This window comes from Protomyctophum bolini (genome assembly GCF_963924005.1).
Source record: "Protomyctophum bolini genome assembly, chromosome: 9".
NCBI classification, from domain to species: domain Eukaryota; kingdom Metazoa; phylum Chordata; class Actinopteri; order Myctophiformes; family Myctophidae; genus Protomyctophum; species Protomyctophum bolini.
In genome coordinates, this window is record NC_137870.1 from 20,655,383 (window position 1) to 20,676,388 (window position 21,006).

Consider the following 21,006-nt stretch of genomic DNA (forward strand, 5'->3'; position numbering starts at 1 on the left):
GTACACAACACGCTGGTAACTGGTTGACTGTCACACAGTCACTGCGTATGAGTTGCTTATTCCAAGTAACCCGACTTGAAGAGAAGGAGAAGGCGGAGTTCGAGTGTAAAAAGCCTCCGTTAAACGACACGGGATCAGTACACCTCACCTTGCGTGGACAAAAGGTATACATTTCACTTTTGATTAATAGAATCCGAGCGGGGAAATCTATCCAGAAGACCGAGAAGACGTGTGTTCAAAAACAAATATCCCGTTTCACGTGTGGCAACTCGGCCAAGGTAGGCACTGCGGAAGACACTTTAAGTTTATTTACCCTGCAAACTGTATTATTTGGCTTTGGGTTAAATTAAGTGTAAAACGTACGCATACATAGGCCGATAAATGTAAACTGTTCTCAGTGATTAATAAGTCGACGTAATTTAGATGGGCTATTTCTGTTTGTTTATTTGCGTCCACATGATTATCGTTGTTCATAATCAAGGCTTCTCCTACAGGTGGTGCAAGTGCTCCATATTTTGATAACGGTCTCTTTCCACTCATTTCCACTGTCTTCTTGCATAACCTGGTTCTGTATGCAGCTTTTGCATTTTTACCGTGAATTCGATTATTTAGTCTATAGCCAGCCCAAAGAGCCCCATTGTGAACCCGGACATGTTGATTACACCAACGTTTTATGTTATACATGTATCAATGTATGGGTCCCCAGCATGTAGAAACTGCCGGATGCTAACTTGCATATTTTGAGCAATTTTCGTAATCGGCATAATATGTGAGCATACCATTAACAACCTATAGGCCTAGAAGGCAAAATATTCAAAATTTGCTTTATGTAGCATGTGACATGTCAAACTAAGGTTTTCATGATGCTGAATCCATTTCCAAGCATTAGTTTTGCAACAAAAAAAAAACACTCATTGGACTAAAAACGGCCATGCCCACCAATTGTGCTGACATCACATTTTTGAATATTTTGAAAATTGCTCAACAATCTTTCAATCTGCGTTTGTTTCATATAAATCCACCGTAGACTAGACGTGTTATGACTAATATATGAACTACTTTCTGTCAAGAAATTCTCTGCAGGTGATTATTTTTCTATCTCAAACCCTGTTCACACCATACAATGTTTGGCTATGGTGGTTATTGTCATCACTTGCAATCCAGACCGTGTTATCCAGAGCGATCAAACATGTCAAAGCAAGTTAAATGTGAAAGTACTGCAAACATTGTCAGTTATTATAAGTGGCCATGGATTTGAGTGCTACAGTATGAGAACAAAGATTATGCTATGACATGGCTTTTTCAATGAATTGAATAAAAAAGGACCCCAATGTAAACAAGCCAATATACCATAATAGGCTTTCTTGGATTCATCCTTTTAGCAGACCTTGTATTGTACTGTACTTCCCTGTGCTTGCTCCATGCAAACGGTTAATAATGTATTCAATCACTCAGTAACCCATGAGGTGAAATTAACAACACCATCTGAACTACATAGTCAACAAACTGAAAACCCTTCCATTTGGGTAGATCTAGCTCGCCCCAAAACACACTTGCCCCAGGTCAAATATGCCTATAAACCTAACCTTATTCATAAATTTAACCTCAGTAAAACTATGCCTAAACCTAACCATATTCATAAATTTAACCTCAGTAAAACTATGCCTAAACCTAACCATATTCATAAATTTAACCTCAGTAAAACTATGCCTAAACCTAACCATATTCCTAACCTTAACCTCAGCAAAACGTATACAAGAACCGCTGGGGGTGAATATGTTTTGGTTACCATCCTGTAGAGTAGACACTGAGGTTACATTTTAAGTTGCTCCTCAGCCGAGTGAAAACCCAAAGTAATTGATGTTGATGTCTTGAAGGACCCCAATGGAAACAAGCCATAGGCTTTCTTAGGTTTAAGTTGAACTGTACATCCCTGTGCTTTGTTCTGCAAACTGCTAATAAAAGTATTCAATCAATCAATTGTGAGAGAGAGGCTCTATCTCCAGCTTGTTTAACAACCTAAAAGTACTTCTTTGACTGGGGCCCACAGGGGTCTATAATTGGTACATTCTTCACATTTTAACTTGTTTTTACACGTTTAGTTGCTCTGGATATTAAGAATGTCTGAATGTCCAGAATAGGGACATTAGGGTTCACGTGATAAAAGTAGGTGAACAGATTAAAAAGTGTTTTATTATAGCAATGTCTATACGGTACAATACAGGTGGAAGACCTGTGTTGCTTATAAATATTTTTTAATTAACAAAAGAGGAGGGGGAGGGTAGATTCTGAATGTGATGATTCCCAACACATTGAAAGGTACCTCTTTTGTATCATCAGGTGTTCTGCAGAACAGTATGGGGCACTCCATCTTTTTGTGTCTGGGTGTGCTGGTGGTGTTATGTGGCCACAAGGGGGTGCAATCTCAGGCTCCTAGTCCCAACTATGGTGAAAGAGGCTCTGATTTGGGCTTGCAAGTGTTCCAGCATGTAGCCCGCTCAAAGCCCCTGGAAAATGTTGTGCTCTCACCCCATGGAGTGGCTTCTATCCTGGGCATGCTGCTACCAGGAGCCCATGGAGAAACCCGAAGGCAGGTGCTCACTGCTCTTCGCTATAAGAAGAATGGTAAGGGATTTTCTTTTCCTTTTTTTTTATAGTGTTTATGCCTTGTCATCATCGCACCTGCTCCAAATTACCTACCGGGTGTGCGGAAGTCATCTCTCTCTATACTGTATATAGTGTTGATGCTAAAATTTGAACAAAGGTGAATACTCAGTGGCCTTTTGGTTCGAGTGTCTGGCGTCCGCCCTGAGATTGGGAGGTCAGGGTTCAATCCCACGGCCGGGGTCATACAAAAGGGGCACAGGCTGTACATCATGGCTGGGTGATGCACTGTACTTACGTTGGATACGATTTGTCCACATTTCCATGGTGTATTGATGTGGTGTCATATTGTCATATTGAATATTTTACATGCTCTAATTGGACTTCTTGTGTAAATTAATTAATGCAGGTGTTTAACAAAAAATGTACTTGTCTTGATCGCAACAATGCAAGCAAATGTATGGTTTCATTTTACACTGAAGAGTTATAGATCTATAAGGGTCCATTTGGTTACCTCTAATGAAATTATGGTAACTCCATTTAGCAATAGCTGGGGACCCCCTCAAGGACCACTGGTGGTCCCCAGACCACTGGTTGAAAACCACTGCGCTACAGAAACATGGCCCTATGGGCCACAAGGTTTTACTGGGAGTTCATCTGGTAAAACAAGGTCTGGACTCCGTACACAAAATGTACAACTCAAACTGTCATTGTCATGGCTGCAGACCTTGCAGGTGTGCTGGTTGAATGTATTGTTTGTTTTAAACTTTTGTTTTAAGCGTTTGTTTTAAGCCTCAACTGAACTCCACTGCGTGAGAGCTGATTCCATTGTCCTTTCTTCCTGTTAGGACCTTACAAAATGTTGAAGAAGCTCCACAAAGCAGTGACGGCCAAGTCAAACCAGGACATTGTTACCATCGCTAACGCCATGTTTACCCAGGAGGGCTTCCCCATGGAGGAGGCCTTTGTAGCCACCAACAAGGCCAACTTTCAGTGTGAGAGCAGAAGCCTCAACTTCAAAAACACACAGAGGGCAGCAGATGAAATTAACGCCTGGGTCAACAATAAGACCAAAGGTATGTCCTTTTTGTACAGATCTTTGGCTTTGTGGTCATTTCACCTTTCTTTATGCAGTTGGGTAAACAAAGACAAATTATTTATTTATTTAAATACTGGTAATGAGAAAATAAATGAAATCCTCTCGGTTTTAGAATTTCCAGACATTGTGCAAATAATCTACTCATATTGCGATATGGGTCCATTGGGCTGTTCGGAAAGTATGATATATTGGTTGCAAAGGCAGACCTATTGTCATTCTCGGCCAGAAAATGTTTCCATATTCTCCATATTTCAATTTTTACCTACGTCGTCATACTACTACAGTGTCAATTGTCAAACAAAAGTAGCAAAAAATAGCAGATCTACAAGCGTGAGAATGTAGATCAGCTATTGTAACGCAGGTATTTTTTTTCCATTTCCTGAAAAGTATGTCGTTTTGGACATGCAAGCTTTCTGCCTGACAGCAACAATATCCTCTTTGTTCAGGTCACATCCCCAGCCTCATCAAAGCAGACATGCTGGACCCTGATCTGACCCGTCTGGTAGCAGTCAACTCCATCTACTTCAAAGGCCTTTGGAAGTCCCGCTTCCAGCCTGAGAACACCAAGATGAGGAACTTCAACGGAGGCAACGGGGATGTATACAAGGTTCCCATGATGTCCCAGCTGTCTGTCTTCAACATTGGTGAGTGGTTGCTTGACCTCCTGTCGTATAAATAGTATAACAATATGTGAAAAGAAAATAAGCTGTTGTTTTTGGCATTTGCTGCCTAGTTGTCAAGTAGTGCCATATTAATTTCTTCCGTACTTGTGGTTTTCGATGGTAATGACAATATGTTTTAGTGTTGGGAGGATTAAAGGTAATGTATGTAATCTGGCACCACTGCCGTATCAGGCACAAGTAGTCATTACGTAATTTGCTGGGACGGTGCATACGCATCGAATATGCTGGGACGGTGCATACGCATCAAAAGTGGCGCACAGTATACCGCTAATCAACTTACAAATTGTCACCTATTGTAAGACACCTATTACCGGTACTCTGATCATGATTTAGTATTAATATCACTATAGTCCAAGATTAAATAAATTTAAAACAATTGACAATTTACAATAAATAATGAAATAATTATACTGTATACGTGATAACATATTTTATTTCAGTTTATATACCTTTATTTTCATCGGATATCGATGATTTATTTTTCTTTGAGAAACTAAAAAGTGATCCAGAATAGTTCTAAATCGATAAAACTGTATTTATTTTACAGATAGAAACTTGTACCATACTTAATAATACTACTTTTTTACATGCATAAAGTAGGTAGGTAGCAAATAGTTAAACCTAATAATTCAACATTTCAAACGTTCCTTCACAGAGAAACTGAGATTTGACAGTTTGTAGCGGTCGAAAGTACTTTATTTATGGCCTACTAGTGTGCAACAAGTATGCACTCGACAGAGTGCAGTTCTAGTTGATACTAGGTTTTGGGAGTCCAACCCATAGACATAGAAATGTAGACGCCTCCTTCGGCTCTGGGCCGTCTGTATCTCGTGGGAAGGAAAGCCATAGATATTTAAAAAATAGATTCCTCATTGGCCGCTCAGTTCGTTGGAGCCATGTGTGTCGAGTCTGTCGACAGGAGGGCAGGACAATTTACACTCTTGGGCGGAAGTGCGCCGGAAGTGTGGAAGGCACTCTACGCCACGCTGCCACTCAATTGAGTCCTACTGGCCAATCACAGCACATCTTTTGAGAGACTTTGTCAGGCCTGAACATCCGCTCTGTGACGCAAGCGGAATCTTCTGTGAAGCACCACACATTACTTGGTTTAGACTAGTCATTAGTCCTACAACTACAACATATCTCATCCAGTGCCACCGGTGGATACCAGTTTTGGCCCTCGTTGCCACCGAAGCCCATTATAAATAAAAGAAAGAATTTGTAATTATATTGTGCATGTAATGTGCATATCATCACCTGAACACCAGATTAGAGGAATTTTCGAAATCTGTAGTAAAAAGTAAAATAAAATAATTTAAAATATTTTTGAAAAATAAATAAATAACTGCGCTCCGATATAGTGTTGGTCATTTCTCATAGTTTATCAATGTAATGTAAAACGGCACTGCAGTGCCTTTTAAAGGCCCCTTGTGTGAGTGCTTCCTAAAGCATTTTAAAATTGAGCATAGAGCATCCTTTTTATGGTTTACTACCAATTTAGTGTCCATTTATATGATTGGTGACTTATACCGCGTATACATTACACTGTAGTGATGTATTGTAGTGACTACAGTACATCAGTTGGATAGATTTGACCCTGTGTGAAATTAAATGATATACCAGTGAGTCTCGCAGAGTAATAAAATAAGTCAGGTCAGTGGGCATGGATCTGGTGCTCAGCTCACCCGCCTTTATAGTTAATTTACTACAGTTTGTCATGAAGTTGCTTTGGATATTCTGTGCCTTGATGCTTGGCTTAATTCCTCAAGTCCTTGTACATATCAGAGGAAAGTGTTAAATAATTATTATTATTTTATGTAAAATATGTCATCTTTTTATTTAAATGTTCAAGGGAGATAACAAAAGAAAAGAGAATGCAAGTTTCTAAGGTGCAAAAAACCATAACCCCCTCAGCTGTGGGTTCATGTGGTTGTGTCTTTTGAATATATTGTTTTGGGTTTTATTTTATTTTATGTGGTACTGTGTTTTTATAGCCATTTAATAAACATGACTTAAACACATTTGCCTGTACTCTAGCATCATTGTGGTTTGGTGTTCTTTGTTTGGTCACAGACCTCTATAACCCCTAAGGCAGTATTGTGCAACTAAAAACCCACAACAGAAGAGAAATTTGTAATTATTTCAAATGTCAAAGCAGTACTATTAGTCCCTTTCCCACTGGTCTGAAAACCCATGTACACCCACTAACATCTGGCTTTTGGCTATTTGGCTTTTGATGCTATTTAGTGGGAGCGGTAACAATCTGCATTCATTCCCGGGACGGACAAATGACTGCAGTAATAGTATACACTATGCAAATGTATTTGACTCCAGCTTCGATAGGCAGCGATGGAAGCATGACACCCAGGTAGACACGGTCAGAGCTATTGACAGAACATTAAAAAAATATTCAATGTGAAATCGACTTACAGTTGATTGTGGAATTTTTCTGGGTGCTTAGAGATAAGAGCATGAAGAATGCAGAGGTAACATTTGCCATCGGACAACCATAGTTCCAAATATTGAATCCTAATAATCGTTATCTTTACATACATACAGTGACCCCAAAATTTCACAAACTTGCCCCTAAAAATAGATATGTGTAAACTGGAAAAAATAATTTACAAGCCCAGTGTGCAAGTAAAATTACAACCTTCTGTAATATTTTCAATCCAATGTAAAATTAATTCTACCTTTTTTGTAATCAGAACCCTCCATCCCCATGCCTTACAATGAATCAATTTTAATGACTGTAATTGCATGAGAGAGAGACACAGACACAACAAACTTACTTATTTATTTTATCCTAGGAACAAATGTATTGATATATGTTTATTGTGTATGCATATTAATGTAACACACCAGTAAAACAACCATAAAGGCATATCCGTCTACTGTGGCTGGCTGTCAATAACGTATTTCTTTCGAGTTTTACCACATAAAAAAAAGAAAAAGACATATAGAATGGACTCTACCATGTGCCCCGTGCTACATGGCCCTTAAACATCTGTTACTCTTTCTGTGCCCATGACGTCTTTAACGACTTGGTTATTTGTGCCCATGACTTTAACCTATTTTTATGCATACAGACTAGCCTCGCATCCATGTACCGTAGGCGGGTGTTGTGTCCGTAGGAGACGATTTGAATTCCGCTATGGTGGGCGATTACATTTTCCCCCTCCATTCACTCCTGTTATAAGCACGATCTTTAGCAGCGTTTTTCTCTGAATCTTTTCTCCATCTTCGCCTGGATTGGCAAATAGGCTCAATGAAAAATCTCCAGTTAGCATATTAGCCCTTCTAGCGGCACCGAAGGAGCCCTCGGGTGACTTCTGGTCAGCGGCGCTAGTTTCCTGGTTCGTTCATTTTACTGTCCGTGTCCGTGTGAATGCTATCTTCACCATGACCACAGGGAGTCATAACCTTCAACATTTTGTTCTTCTCTCAGGTCTGGCCAGTACTCCACAGGGGCTCAAATACAAAGTGATTGATCTTCCATATCATGGCAACACCATCAGTATGCTGATCCTCCTTCCCTATGAAGATGACATGTCCCTCTCTGATATCATCCCACACATCAGCACGGCCACTGTGCAGAGCTGGACCAAGTTGATGCACCAGAGGAAAGTCCGGTTGCTCATTCCCAGGTAAGATGAACACGCACACTTTATTTTATTTGGAATTTTTTCTAGAAGATTGTCCCTTTGTTGTTGCAGCAACTCGTGTGTCAACTAAATCCTTCATTAGAGATCGTATTAATGCAAACTAGATTCAACGAACTCAACTCTGAACACATTCTAAATATGCCTCCGAAATATTGTACTGAGCAAATGGACTGTTACCACCTTCAATAATAATGATAATAATAGTCTTTATTGACAATCTCCACATATATTTTCATGTCATGGACATTTGTACAGAACATTAATAATTCTACTCGAGTTGGAAGCATTAAGACCCGGTGAAGTAAACATTGAAGATGCTACAAGCAGAATCTGCTAGAGCTACTTACAGGTGTTGCAAGTTCCTCCTCTTTGGAAATCCTCGGTGGATGGATGATCTGAGCATTGCGAGTACCAGCTGTCAGGGTCATCAGCTGGGAGCCATCCTTCCTTGATGTTTCGCCCCTTTCATCCCAGAACATCTCCGGATGGTGGGGCCCGCGGTCAGGGACGTCTCCCTGCCGCTCCCTGCAGCTGGACTCGGGACTATGCATGGCAGGGGCGTCCTACTCCCTGAGCCAGGTCTGAACCTGGCCGCATACCTTCTGCTTCTTGACTGGTTGTCAGTGGGGCTAGGATCCTGCAGGGTTCCAACTGTGGGCTCTCTTCAGCCATATCCATCTTGATGTGGTCTCAGCTACAGTGGCTATCTCCCCAGTGGCTTTCTTCAGTTGCTTGGGATCCAACCCGATCTTCTGCAAGAAGTAGCGCACTGATGTTGCTGGGAAACCACGGCAGCCAACTTCGATGGGGAATAGGGATGCGTGCCATCCTTTGATAAGAGCCTCATCAATGGCTTTCTTTCTGAAAAATAACATTATTGTAAAAAGATTCACGCGTTTATTATATTGCTATTTACAATGAGAAGTGGACGGGAGCTGGTGCCACTTGGACCCGGACGTAATGTAGGACTACAAAATGACGTCGGACTAAAATACAGAATAGTTCATTGTGTCAAAGTGTGCTTGAGCAAGACACTTAACCCCTAACAGCTTCTAAAGTGTGTGTGAATGGATGCATTTATTGAACATTGTAAAGAGCTTTGGAGAAAGCTACTATGTAAATGCACTATGATAAATACTGCTTCCTGTGACAGTTTAGAATCTGTATCACACAATGATTTTGTAAATAATAATACTCATACTTATTATGATAGTGCTCCAGTATTTTCAGTGCTACATTATTGTGTGTGTGTGTGTGTGTGTGTGTGTGTGTGTGTGTGTGTGTGTGTGTGTGTGTGTGTGTGTGTGTGTGTGTGTGTGTGTGTGACTCTAGCTTAGAGGAAGCCTTTATGACTAAGGTCATTAAGTACCAGCCGCTCCTCCAGACCATCATTGAACTAGGCTATAGGTGCAATCTATATGTGTTTATCTTCGGCAGCCTAGGACATGTACACAGTTTGGTCGTAAGAGGCTTCCAACAACTTGGGATGCCAAAAAAAGCAGCCAAACGGCTTCTGAAATTCTGTGCAATATCTTCCACTATCGGTAGCCGCCAAATATGGCGAAGACGCTGTTACCTGTACCCCTGAAGGGTGTGTGGGTATTTGTTCGGGTTTTGCTGACTGCATTCTGTACGGCACCTTGTAAATATTTGTGTCCTTGTATTTGTATCTCTTATGTGGACATAAATAAATGATTAAAATGTGTGTGTGTGTGTGTGTGTGTGTGTGTGTGTGTGTGTGTGTGTGTGTGTGTGTGTGTGTGTGTGTGTGTGTGTGTGTGTGTGTGTGTGTGTGTGCGTGCATGCGTGCGTGTGTGGTAGATTTACAGCTGAGGCACAGGTGGAACTGGAAGCCCCCCTTGAGGCGCTAGGGATAACAGACATGTTCAATGAGGCCAAAGCTGACTTCAGACACTTGAGTGAGTGACAGGCCTGACGGCATGAATCCAACCTCACATAGCCCGTCTGACCATTAGCTTCATATTAAAAGTATCACTTTTTGTTTACTGCAACGGAAGCCACAAATAACTATGAATCACATCTCACTGTCCAGTGTGAAAAGCTGAATCACTCTGCTGTTCTTTTCCGGCTTCTCCCACTATTGGAATAAACACCTTAGAACACATGAACACACTTTTGTTTTTAAAGCACTTTAGCGACCCCTTGTGGATTAATGTGCTGACCAGTGGAAGTTTACGGCATGTATTTTCTCAGGTGCTGAGCCTGTGTTCGTATCCAAGGCTCTCCAGAAGGCTAAAATTGAGGTGAACGAGGACGGGACAAAAGCAGCAGCTGCCACTTGTGAGTACTAATCTAATGTGTTTGGGGGTCGTGATGCTCACTTGTATCCAGGTTTTCATATTGATATTTTATGCATTTTTTTAATGTAATTTTTGTTATGTCTGCTATTGTGTAGTTTCCAAAAATGTGTTTGTTTTTCTGCATAGCTGCCATTTTGCAGGCGAGGTCTTCTCCACCATGGATCATTGTAGACAGACCTTTCCTCTTCCTCATCCGACACCACCCAACAGGTACCATACATTTCCTGTCCAGGTTTACTCAACCATGAATTTGCAATACTCAATAACCAGGCCAGCATGAAGTGGCATTTTGGAATATTGGATTCTATATTCACATTATTAGACCATATCATAAGGCAAAGGATGAATAACACCCTCATGTCACAGGCACAAGCTAGTCGCTTTGTCTTGTCACAGGTTCCCAAACCTTTTAGATTGTGACCACAAAAGAGAAATTAGTTAGTTTGCCCGGGACCCAAACTAGTGAAAATAGCAGATCTACAAGGTCACAACGCAAAGCTTCGGCTCGCTCCACGTTGTGAACTTATATATCGGCTACTTTCACTACTTCTTAAAGATTTGTTGTCTAATTTATGGAATTTCTTAGATTTTTCTTTTATTTCTTCATGAAATTAGTGAAACAAAATCATTGAATTGGTTTTAATTAATTAAATGTGTTGCTTTTTGGGGGAATGTTTTTTGAAAATGTTTTGAAATAATATTAGAAACTAAATTTAGGAAACCAAAAATAAAGGGACCCACTGTTTGGGAAACGGTGACTTTGAAAAGACATTGAATAAAGAAAGTGTTCATCTGCTTTTCTCCATTTATTCCTTCAAAACACCAAATGTCTTTACCAAAACTAGCCGATATACCAGCGATATACCAGTTAACAGAGCAGAGGGGAGACGACAGACAGAGAACCTGTCGCTTTTTAGTTTAGAGGGACATCAATGCCTTTACAAGGCCGACTTTGAAGAGTGGAATTCTCAATAATACATCCCATTCCCGACTGACTTTGTTCATTCATGTCTATAATTTGAACATGTCACAGGCTTATATGTTCTACCTACCGCAGAGCTCCGGCGGTGTGTTTTACCGTTGTCAACTTGTATAATTAACTTGGCTGAATTTTGGGAAAATAACCCAGCTAAATGGGTAAAGAATTTCCCATGCATTTTTCCCATAGACGTTTCAAAAAGTATTTATTTAAAGATCTGTAAGCCTCGGACAAAGCCAACTCGGATCGTGACAAATCAATAAACCAACAACACAATATTTTGGGCCGAACAAATAATTACAAAAAAAGTGTTTGTTGTCATGAATTGTCACGATCCGAGTTGTCTTTGCGACTGTCTGAGGCTTATTTTAAATTATTACTTTTTGAAATGTCTATGGGAAAAATGCATGGGAAATTCTCTTCTGGGTCTCTTGTCGTTCTGAAAGGGGGCGGGACTGTGACGCTCTATAGCGCGTGGTTAAGCGCTTTGACTCTCTAGCGTCTCTGTTTTGGGCTTGTCAATATGGGTGAACAGCTTCCAAATTCAGATCTAAAAGCTCACAATGTGAGCTTGTAGAATGTAGATCAACTAATTTCACTATTTTTCATATGATCAAGAGCTTAAGTGGTTAAAATTGTACAAATACAGACGTATGTTCTGTATAACATTTCAAGTTTCCTTAAATAAACATCCAGCTGGATGTTTATTTAAGGAAACTAAGTTTGATGGATGTATTTGTTCTCTGTTCCAGGTACTATTCTGTTCATAGGTCAAATCAATCAGCCTTGAGCCTACAGCAACCTTCATCTGTGTGGGACTTAATGGCACTTGACACACACACACACACACACACACACACACACACACACACACGCACGCACACACGCACACACGCACGCACGCACGCACGCACGCACGCACGCACGCACGCACGCACGCACGCACGCACTCTCACACACACACACACACACACACACACACACACACACACACACACACACACACACACACACACACACACACACACACACACACACAGAGAGAGAGTTGTTGGTACCCTCATGTACAATGTGGACATGTGCTTTTTATTATGTTAGTCATTGTTTCTGTAATGCAACAGGTTGTATAACATTTTGCAATGACTACATTTCCAATTGTTTTAAATTCAACTTTTGTATACTATTTCAATTTTCATGCATTTTTTACAAGACCATGAATGTCAAATATTTGTTTTATCTGAACTCTGAAGATAGTTTTGTTTTATTTATCGTGTTACCTTTTTAATTTGGTATGTACTCCATTTTAGAAATCATTTCAGCTGCACACCATCTAAATTGTCAGTTTAAACTGCCTGGTGTGTGTCTGTCAACAATGTAGCCCTAGAATGTCTCCTGTTACATACAGTATTCTAGGTCTAACAACAATATAGCTTCTTTGAAATTAATGTTCTCTCATTTAGGAAGAGTTATGTTCTGTTGTCAAACTTTACTTTATTAATATTCAATAAAGTGAACAACACCCACACCCATAACAATGTCAGTACCTGTTTTGAGTTATATTTTTGTAAAGAAATTCAGCTACAATATGCCTGCCCTGCAATATTCAGATGTTCATATATCTGTGAAATGTAATAGAATTCTTAAATTTCATATTTGATAAATGAAATTCTAATGTATCAGTTCAGATTCAGAAATGTTCCTTTTATGCGTGTAAAAAATATATTCTAAATTCTAATACTGAGTTAATTGTATGCAGAAGTTCAGAATTTAGTGTGGCGCTCACATCCTGGAAATACGGTAATCGTTCTGACAAGAGCTTACGGTCCGCTGACGCTGACCCCTCCGTCTTATGAGCAGTTTTAGAACTTCCGGTCTGAGAGCTAGCAGATTTAAGACATCCGGTTGCTTTCAGAATAAAATAAGGTTATTTAATTCGTTAATTAAATAATTTTTACATTACATTATTAGTATTATTATTACATTACAGTTATTGTAAAGACACACATTATGTTTCTGTGTAAAAATAAGTAATTAAATAACATAAAAAAGTTATCTAAATGGATAAATGCTATTCACTGGAGTGCATGGACTTTATAAAGTGGACACTGGACAAAAGACGGCTCCGCGAGGCAACTATCTGGACATACCCACGCGTCCGGGGAGATGTCCTCTACCACCCCACAGTCTCCGCTAAGCGGGAGAGGTGTAAAATTCACAGCAGCAGAGCTTCTACTGGGGTCAATGCAAAAAAATGTACCGTTTCCGGACCCAGAATGGACACTGGACAAAGAGGCCTCCGCGAGGCAACTATCTGGACATACCCACGCGTCCGGGGAGATGTCCTCTACCACCCCACAGTCTCCGCTAAGCGGGAGAGGTGTAAAATTCAGAGCAGCAGACCTTCTATTGGGGTCAACACTCAAAAAAGTGCCGTTTCCGGACCCAGACTGGACACTGGACAAAGAGGCCTCCGCGAGGCAACTATCTGGACATACCCACGCGTCCGGGGAGATGTCCTCTACCACCCCACAGTCTCCGCTAAGCGGGAGAGGTGTAAAATTCAGAGCAGCAGACCTTCTATTGGGGTCAACACTCAAAAAAGTGCCGTTTCCAGACCCAGAATGGACACTGGACAAAGAGGCCTCCGCGAGGCAACTATCTGGACATACCCACGCGTCCGGGGAGATGTCCTCTACCACCCCATAGTCTCCGCTAAGCGGGAGAGGTGTAAAATTCAGAGCAGCAGACCTTCTATTGGGGTCAACACTCAAAAAAGTGCCGTTTCCAGACCCAGAATGGACACTGGACAAAGAGGCCTCCGCGAGGCAACTATCTGGACATACCCACGCGTCCGGGGAGATGTCCTCTACCACACCCCAGTCTCCGCTAAGCGGGAGAGGTGTAAAATTCAGAGCAGCAGACCTTCTATTGGGGTCAATACTCAAAAAAGTGCCGTTTCCAGACCCAGAATGGACACTGGACAAAGAGGCCTCCGCGAGGCAACTATCTGGACATACCCACGCGTCCGGGGAGATGTCCTCTACCACCCCACAGTCTCCGCTAAGCGGGAGAGGTGTAAAATTTACAGCAGCAGAGCTTCTAATGGGGTCAATGCAAAAAAAATTACCGTTTCCGGACCCAGACTGGACACTGGACAAAAGACGGCTCCGCGAGGCAACTATCTGGACATACCCACGCGTCCGGGGAGATGTCCTCTACCACCCCACAGTCTCCGCTAAGCGGGAGAGGTGTAAAATTCAGAGCAGCAGAGCTTCTACTGGGGTCAATGCAAAAAAAAATACCGTTTCCGGACCCAGACTGGACACTGGACAAAAGACGGCTCCGCGAGGCAACTATCTGGACATACCCACGCGTTCAGGGAGATGTCCTGTACCACACCCCAGTCTCCGCTAAGCGGGAGAGGTGTAAAATTCACAGCAGCAGAGCTTCTAATGGGGTCAATGCAAAAAAATGTACCGTTTCCGGACCCAGACTGGACACTGGACAAAAGACGGCTCCGCGAGGCAACTATCTGGACATACCCACGCGTCCGGGGAGATGTCCTCTACCACCCCACAGTCTCCGCTAAGCGGGAGAGGTGTAAAATTCAGAGCAGCAGAGCTTCTACTGGGGTCAATGCAAAAAAAAATACCGTTTCCGGACCCAGACTGGACACTGGACAAAAGACGGCTCCGCGAGGCAACTATCTGGACATACCCACGCGTCCGGGGAGATGTCCTCTACCACCCCACAGTCTCCGCTAAGCGGGAGAGGTGTAAAATTCAGAGCAGCAGACCTTCTATTGGGGTCAATACTCAAAAAAGTGCCGTTTCCAGACCCAGAATGGACACTGGACAAAGAGGCCTCCGCGAGGCAACTATCTGGACATACCCACGCGTCCGGGGAGATGTCCTCTACCACCCCACAGTCTCCGCTAAGCGGGAGAGGTGTAAAAATCAGAGCAGCAGAGCTTCTACTGGGGTCAATGCAAAAAAATGTACCGTTTCCGGACCCAGACTGGACACTGGACAAAGAGGCCTCCGCGAGGCAACTATCTGGACATACCCACGCGTCCGGGGAGATGTCCTCTACCACACCCCAGTCTCCGCTAAGCGGGAGAGGTGTAAAATTCAGAGCAGCAGACCTTCTATTGGGGTCAACACTCAAAAAAGTGCCGTTTCCAGACCCAGAATGGACACTGGACAAAGAGGCCTCCGCGAGGCAACTATCTGGACATACCCACGCAGAGGCACAGAGACAGGATTTTGCAATAGTATATGCAGGTTTGCAAATAATGAAAATAATTGTTGGCTAAATGCAACTCTACAATCTATACTGCATCTACAAGTAGTACAAGATAAATTGAAACCATTGACACCTACTTCGATGGTTCAGTTGTCATCTATGCCGGGGAATTTAGCAGCTCTCATTCAAGCGTTTTTTCAAAATCCAGGTCACACATTTGATTGCAAAACAATCTGTGGTGTCACTCAACAACTAGTGAATAGCATCCCAGACTTGGCTTTAGGAATGCACAATGACCCATTAGATTTTATACACAAACTAGTAGTTTGGTTGAGTATGTGTGGTGTCCACACAGTTGTTCAAGCAAAACATACAGACATCTGTACATTCTGTGCCTGGACAGTTGAAAGCAATTCTTCTATTACTAATATTTTTGCATTACCGCTGCCACAGAAAAGAGAGTCCCTCAATTCTCTTTTCGAACACTCAATCATGGAAGGTGTAAGTCCAGACAAATGTACAACATGTGGTTGTGATATGAAGCGACAAATATGTTGGAATGACTCTCCCGATTTCATTACTCTTTCTCTGTCGCGTGTTACTGATCGTGGGGCGGTGAGCCGCAAGCATGTAGAAGCATCTGGTGTAATCGAAATTCCTATTTGTGATGGCGGTAAAATTAAGTATAAGTTGGCCTCAATCATTTGTCATATAGGCTCTATGGCCAAAACTGGACACTTTTGGGCAGACTTGATTTATGACAATGTTGTAATTAAAGCAAATGACACAATGATAGAAATCTTACCAGCAGCAAATGCTGTGCGAGAGTCAAAAATAAATGGGTGCTTATATTTCTATGTGAAATGTGGTGATGCTGGCATCACAATAGACAAGGATAATAACAGAACAATAACGGAGGACAATTTGGAAGAAGATGATGTGGTTTTATGCAATGAAAGTCTAAATGACAATATGTGTGAACCCATACCATTACCAATTCTAACATTTCTACAACAGACATCTGCTTTCAAAAAATGTCACACACGGCTTGAAGAAGCAGCAGCACAGGACTCAACATTTAGACGGAAACTTGATAAATTCAATCTAGCCAACACATCAGTGTCATTAGTGTCTCAGAAATGTTCTAGGACAGACGTATGCACCATATTAAACAGCTTTGTAGAATACACACTTCGGTCTCCTTTCCTTGGAGATGACCTGCTTTGCCTGAAAAGTCTTAGTCTGTATAGTTGTACTCAATGTGGTGACAAGGCCTTGCCATCTACAAAGAACATGTCACAATTCATAGTGCAGCCACTTGACGTGTCACAAAAAGGCATCTTAGACACTATTGCACAAATATTACCTGCTCAATCTGAACAATGTGAAACATGTCAGCAGGAAAAGAGCTTATCAACATATGAAGTAATTAACAGCCCACAGACCTTACTTCTCCTGTTAAGAGTTGGCACAAAAATTCCAACTACGTTCAATTTATCCTGTCTGTACCACCAAAATGAGTATGCTTTGACCAGTATGTGTGTATTTTTCGACAGGCCACCATATGCGACATTGTACATCCGTATAGATGATAAATGGCATATCTGGACAAATGAATCGAATGACACAGCAGGCTATACCTTTGAGCTGATGCAAAGAGCATCCGCTCAACAGCACAACAATACATTAGGCACAAGTAGTTTCTATGTCGTGTCATACGAGAAAATAAAAAGTAAAGAAATAATCAAGTTTCGTCAGGACAAACAAATGCATAAATGCACAGACAGATGCAATCAACGCACACAAGTGACACCCATTCCAAAGCTAGAGGTAACTCCTTCACCTGACTTAGCTTGCGTAGAGAAAGCTAACGGGTGGCTGTGTGATAAGACAATCGATCAGTACCATCAGCTCTTGCTATCTCATCTTGTTGACAAAAGGGCATATATTTGTCCCAGCATTTTTGTAAGCCAACAGTTAATGAGTCTTTATTGTGGTGACATCAGCATACTACCAGATGTACCAAGAACATCACAGAATTGGTGGAGCTATGAGTTGGTAATATTGCCAGTCAACCTCCAAAAGACTCATTGGGGAGCAATTGTCATAGATTTCTCTAAAAAGACAGTGGAGGGTGATAGCATAGTCTTAGATGTTGTTCTAATGGATTCAGTCCATACGTATGAACAAGACCTGGTTAATGTATTTGGTCCACTGCAAAAATACTTAGCCTTACAGTATTTTGCAATTCATGGTAGAGGTATGAATATCACATTTAGATATGAGTGTTATGACAGTTGCCCTCATTTCATAACACAAACTGACAACAGTAGCTGTGGTCTCTACACTTGTTTATTTTCCAAAGCTGTTCTGTTTGATGTGAGTCTCAACACTTTCCAAACAGAGACTGAAAAGCGAGATATCATATTGTATGAGCTGACAGGAAAAAATGTATTGCTATGAGTACATAGTTTAAGTACTGCACTGCACTAAAAGGCTCTGTTTTATCTATGTTGTAGGAGAACTTCGACAATGGAGGATGCGAGGGACGCCAAATGACACGTCCCCACGTGATTTAATCCAATAGTGCTTACTGTGATCATCTAAAAACAAACGTTTGAAATGTTTGGACTGAGCTGGTTTTGCTTTAAAAGTACATCTAACTTTTGATCAATTTGTGTGTGTGTGTGTGTGTGTGTGTGTGTGTACAATGTTTGCACTTAATGTTTGCAGTGATGCTTTGCACTATACCTTTTTATACATTTGAGTGATGTGTGCACTTAGGTACATTGCATGTTGTACCATATTATACATTTGAGTGACGTTTGCATTGAGGTACATTGCATGTTGTACCATATTATACATTTGAGTAACGTTTGCACTTGGTACATTGCACGTCTTACCTTTTTATACATTTGAGTAATGTATGCACTTATAGGTACGTTGCACTTATAGTACCATTTTGTACTTTTGAGTGATGTTTGCACTGATTGACTTTGTAGTTTTTGCATGTTTTGCATGTGTTTGAATAATGTTTGCTGTATTAACACAGATGCGCACACACATGCAGTAAATTGATCAAATCTGTGACTACTAAACTATTAAAGTAGCTTCTCAGTCCACATTAAGACAAATTGTGATGTTTAAAAACAAATATTGTAGGGATTTGGAAACTTTAAAATGAGCGTTTTATTTCTGATTGTGATGACCATTATTTTGAAGAGTGATTTTTTCTTCTTGACATCTTGACATCTCCCTGAACGCGTGGGTGTGTCCAGATAGTTGCCTCGCGGAGGCCTCTTTGTCCAGTGTCCATTCTGTGTCTGGAAACGGCACTTTTTTGAGTGTTGACCCCAATAGAAGCTCTGCTGCTCTGAATTTTACACCTCTCCCGCTTAGCGGAGACTGTGGGGTGGTAGAGGACATCTCCCCGGACGCGTGGGTATGTCCAGATAGTTGCCTCGCGGAGCCGTCTTTTGTCCAGTGTCCAGTCTGGGTCCGGAAACGGTAATTTTTTTTGCATTGACCCCAGTAGAAGCTCTGCTGCTCTGAATTTTACACCTCTCCCGCTTAGCGGAGACTGTGGGGTGGTAGAGGACATCTCCCCGGACGCGTGGGTATGTCCAGATAGTTGCCTCGCGGAGCCGTCTTTTGTCCAGTGTCCAGTCTGGGTCCGGAAACGGTACATTTTTTTGCATTGACCCCATTAGAAGCTCTGCTGCTGTGAATTTTACACCTCTCCCGCTTAGCGGAGACTGGGGTGTGGTACAGGACATCTCCCTGAACGCGTGGGTGTGTCCAGATAGTTGCCTCGCGGAGGCCTCTTTGTCCAGTGTCCATTCTGTGTCTGGAAACGGCACTTTTTTGAGTGTTGACCCCAATAGAAGCTCTGCTGCTCTGAATTTTACACCTCTCCCGCTTAGCGGAGACTGTGGGGTGGTAGAGGACATCTCCCCGGACGCGTGGGTATGTCCAGATAGTTGCCTCGCGGAGCCGTCTTTTGTCCAGTGTCCAGTCTGGGTCCGGAAACGGTAATTTTTTTTGCATTGACCCCAGTAGAAGCTCTGCTGCTCTGAATTTTACACCTCTCCCGCTTAGCGGAGACTGTGGGGTGGTAGAGGACATCTCCCCGGACGCGTGGGTATGTCCAGATAGTTGCCTCGCGGAGCCGTCTTTTGTCCAGTGTCCAGTCTGGGTCCGGAAACGGTACATTTTTTTGCATTGACCCCATTAGAAGCTCTGCTGCTGTGAATTTTACACCTCTCCCGCTTAGCGGAGACTGGGGTGTGGTACAGGACATCTCCCTGAACGCGTGGGTGTGTCCAGATAGTTGCCTCGCGGAGGCCTCTTTGTCCAGTGTCCATTCTGTGTCTGGAAACGGCACTTTTTTGAGTGTTGACCCCAATAGAAGCTCTGCTGCTCTGAATTTTACACCTCTCCCGCTTAGCGGAGACTGTGGGGTGGTAGAGGACATCTCCCCGGACGCGTGGGTATGTCCAGATAGTTGCCTCGCGGAGCCGTCTTTTGTCCAGTGTCCAGTCTGGGTCCGGAAACGGTAATTTTTTTTGCATTGACCCCAGTAGAAGCTCTGCTGCTCTGAATTTTACACCTCTCCCGCTTAGCGGAGACTGTGGGGTGGTAGAGGACATCTCCCCGGACGCGTGGGTATGTCCAGATAGTTGCCTCGCGGAGCCGTCTTTTGTCCAGTGTCCAGTCTGGGTCCGGAAACGGTACATTTTTTTGCATTGACCCCATTAGAAGCTCTGCTGCTGTGAATTTTACACCTCTCCCGCTTAGCGGAGACTGGGGTGTGGTACAGGACATCTCCCTGAACGCGTGGGTGTGTCCAGATAGTTGCCTCGCGGAGGCCTCTTTGTCCAGTGTCCATTCTGTGTCTGGAAACGGCACTTTTTTGAGTGTTGACCCCAATAGAAGCTCTGCTGCTCTGAATTTTACACCTCTCCCGCTTAGCGGAGACTGTGGGGTGGTAGAGGACATCTCCCCGGACGCGTGGGTATGTCCAGATAGTTGCCTCGCGGAGCCGTCTTTTGTCCAGTGTCCAGTCTGGGTCCGGAAACGGTAATTGTTTTTGCATTGACCCCAGTAGAAGCTCTGCTGCTCTGAATTTTACACCTCTCCCGCTTAGCGGAGACTGTGGGGTGGTAGAGGACATCTCCCCGGACGCGTGGGTATGTCCAGATAGTTGCCTCGCGGAGCCGTCTTTTGTCCAGTGTCCAGTCTGGGTCCGGAAACGGTACATTTTTTTGCATTGACCCCATTAGAAGCTCTGCTGCTGTGAATTTTACACCTCTCCCGCTTAGCGGAGACTGGGGTGTGGTACAGGACATCTCCCTGAACGCGTGGGTGTGTCCAGATAGTTGCCTCGCGGAGGCCTCTTTGTCCAGTGTCC

The 21,006-nt window shown here is 42.6% G+C and overlaps 1 protein-coding gene across 2 annotated transcripts; it reads left to right on the forward strand.

Annotated features, from left to right (window-relative positions):
* The first annotated feature begins 28 nt into the window (after positions 1-28).
* Positions 29-12,891, forward strand: serpine2 (serpin peptidase inhibitor, clade E (nexin, plasminogen activator inhibitor type 1), member 2). 2 transcript variants are annotated; one of them, XM_080771635.1, is made up of 9 exons: positions 29-164; positions 2,341-2,625; positions 3,453-3,680; positions 4,150-4,347; positions 7,835-8,033; positions 9,873-9,970; positions 10,266-10,352; positions 10,499-10,582; positions 12,104-12,891. In XM_080771635.1, the coding sequence occupies exons 2-9, from the start codon at positions 2,358-2,360 to the stop codon at positions 12,139-12,141; spliced, it is 1,200 nt and encodes a 399-aa protein (XP_080627761.1). In that variant the 5' UTR covers positions 29-164; positions 2,341-2,357; the 3' UTR covers positions 12,142-12,891. The 2 variants fall into 2 exon arrangements, with proteins under 2 accessions (XP_080627761.1, XP_080627760.1); XM_080771634.1 differs by having other exon boundaries at positions 80-278.
* The last annotated feature ends 8,115 nt before the right edge of the window (positions 12,892-21,006 follow it).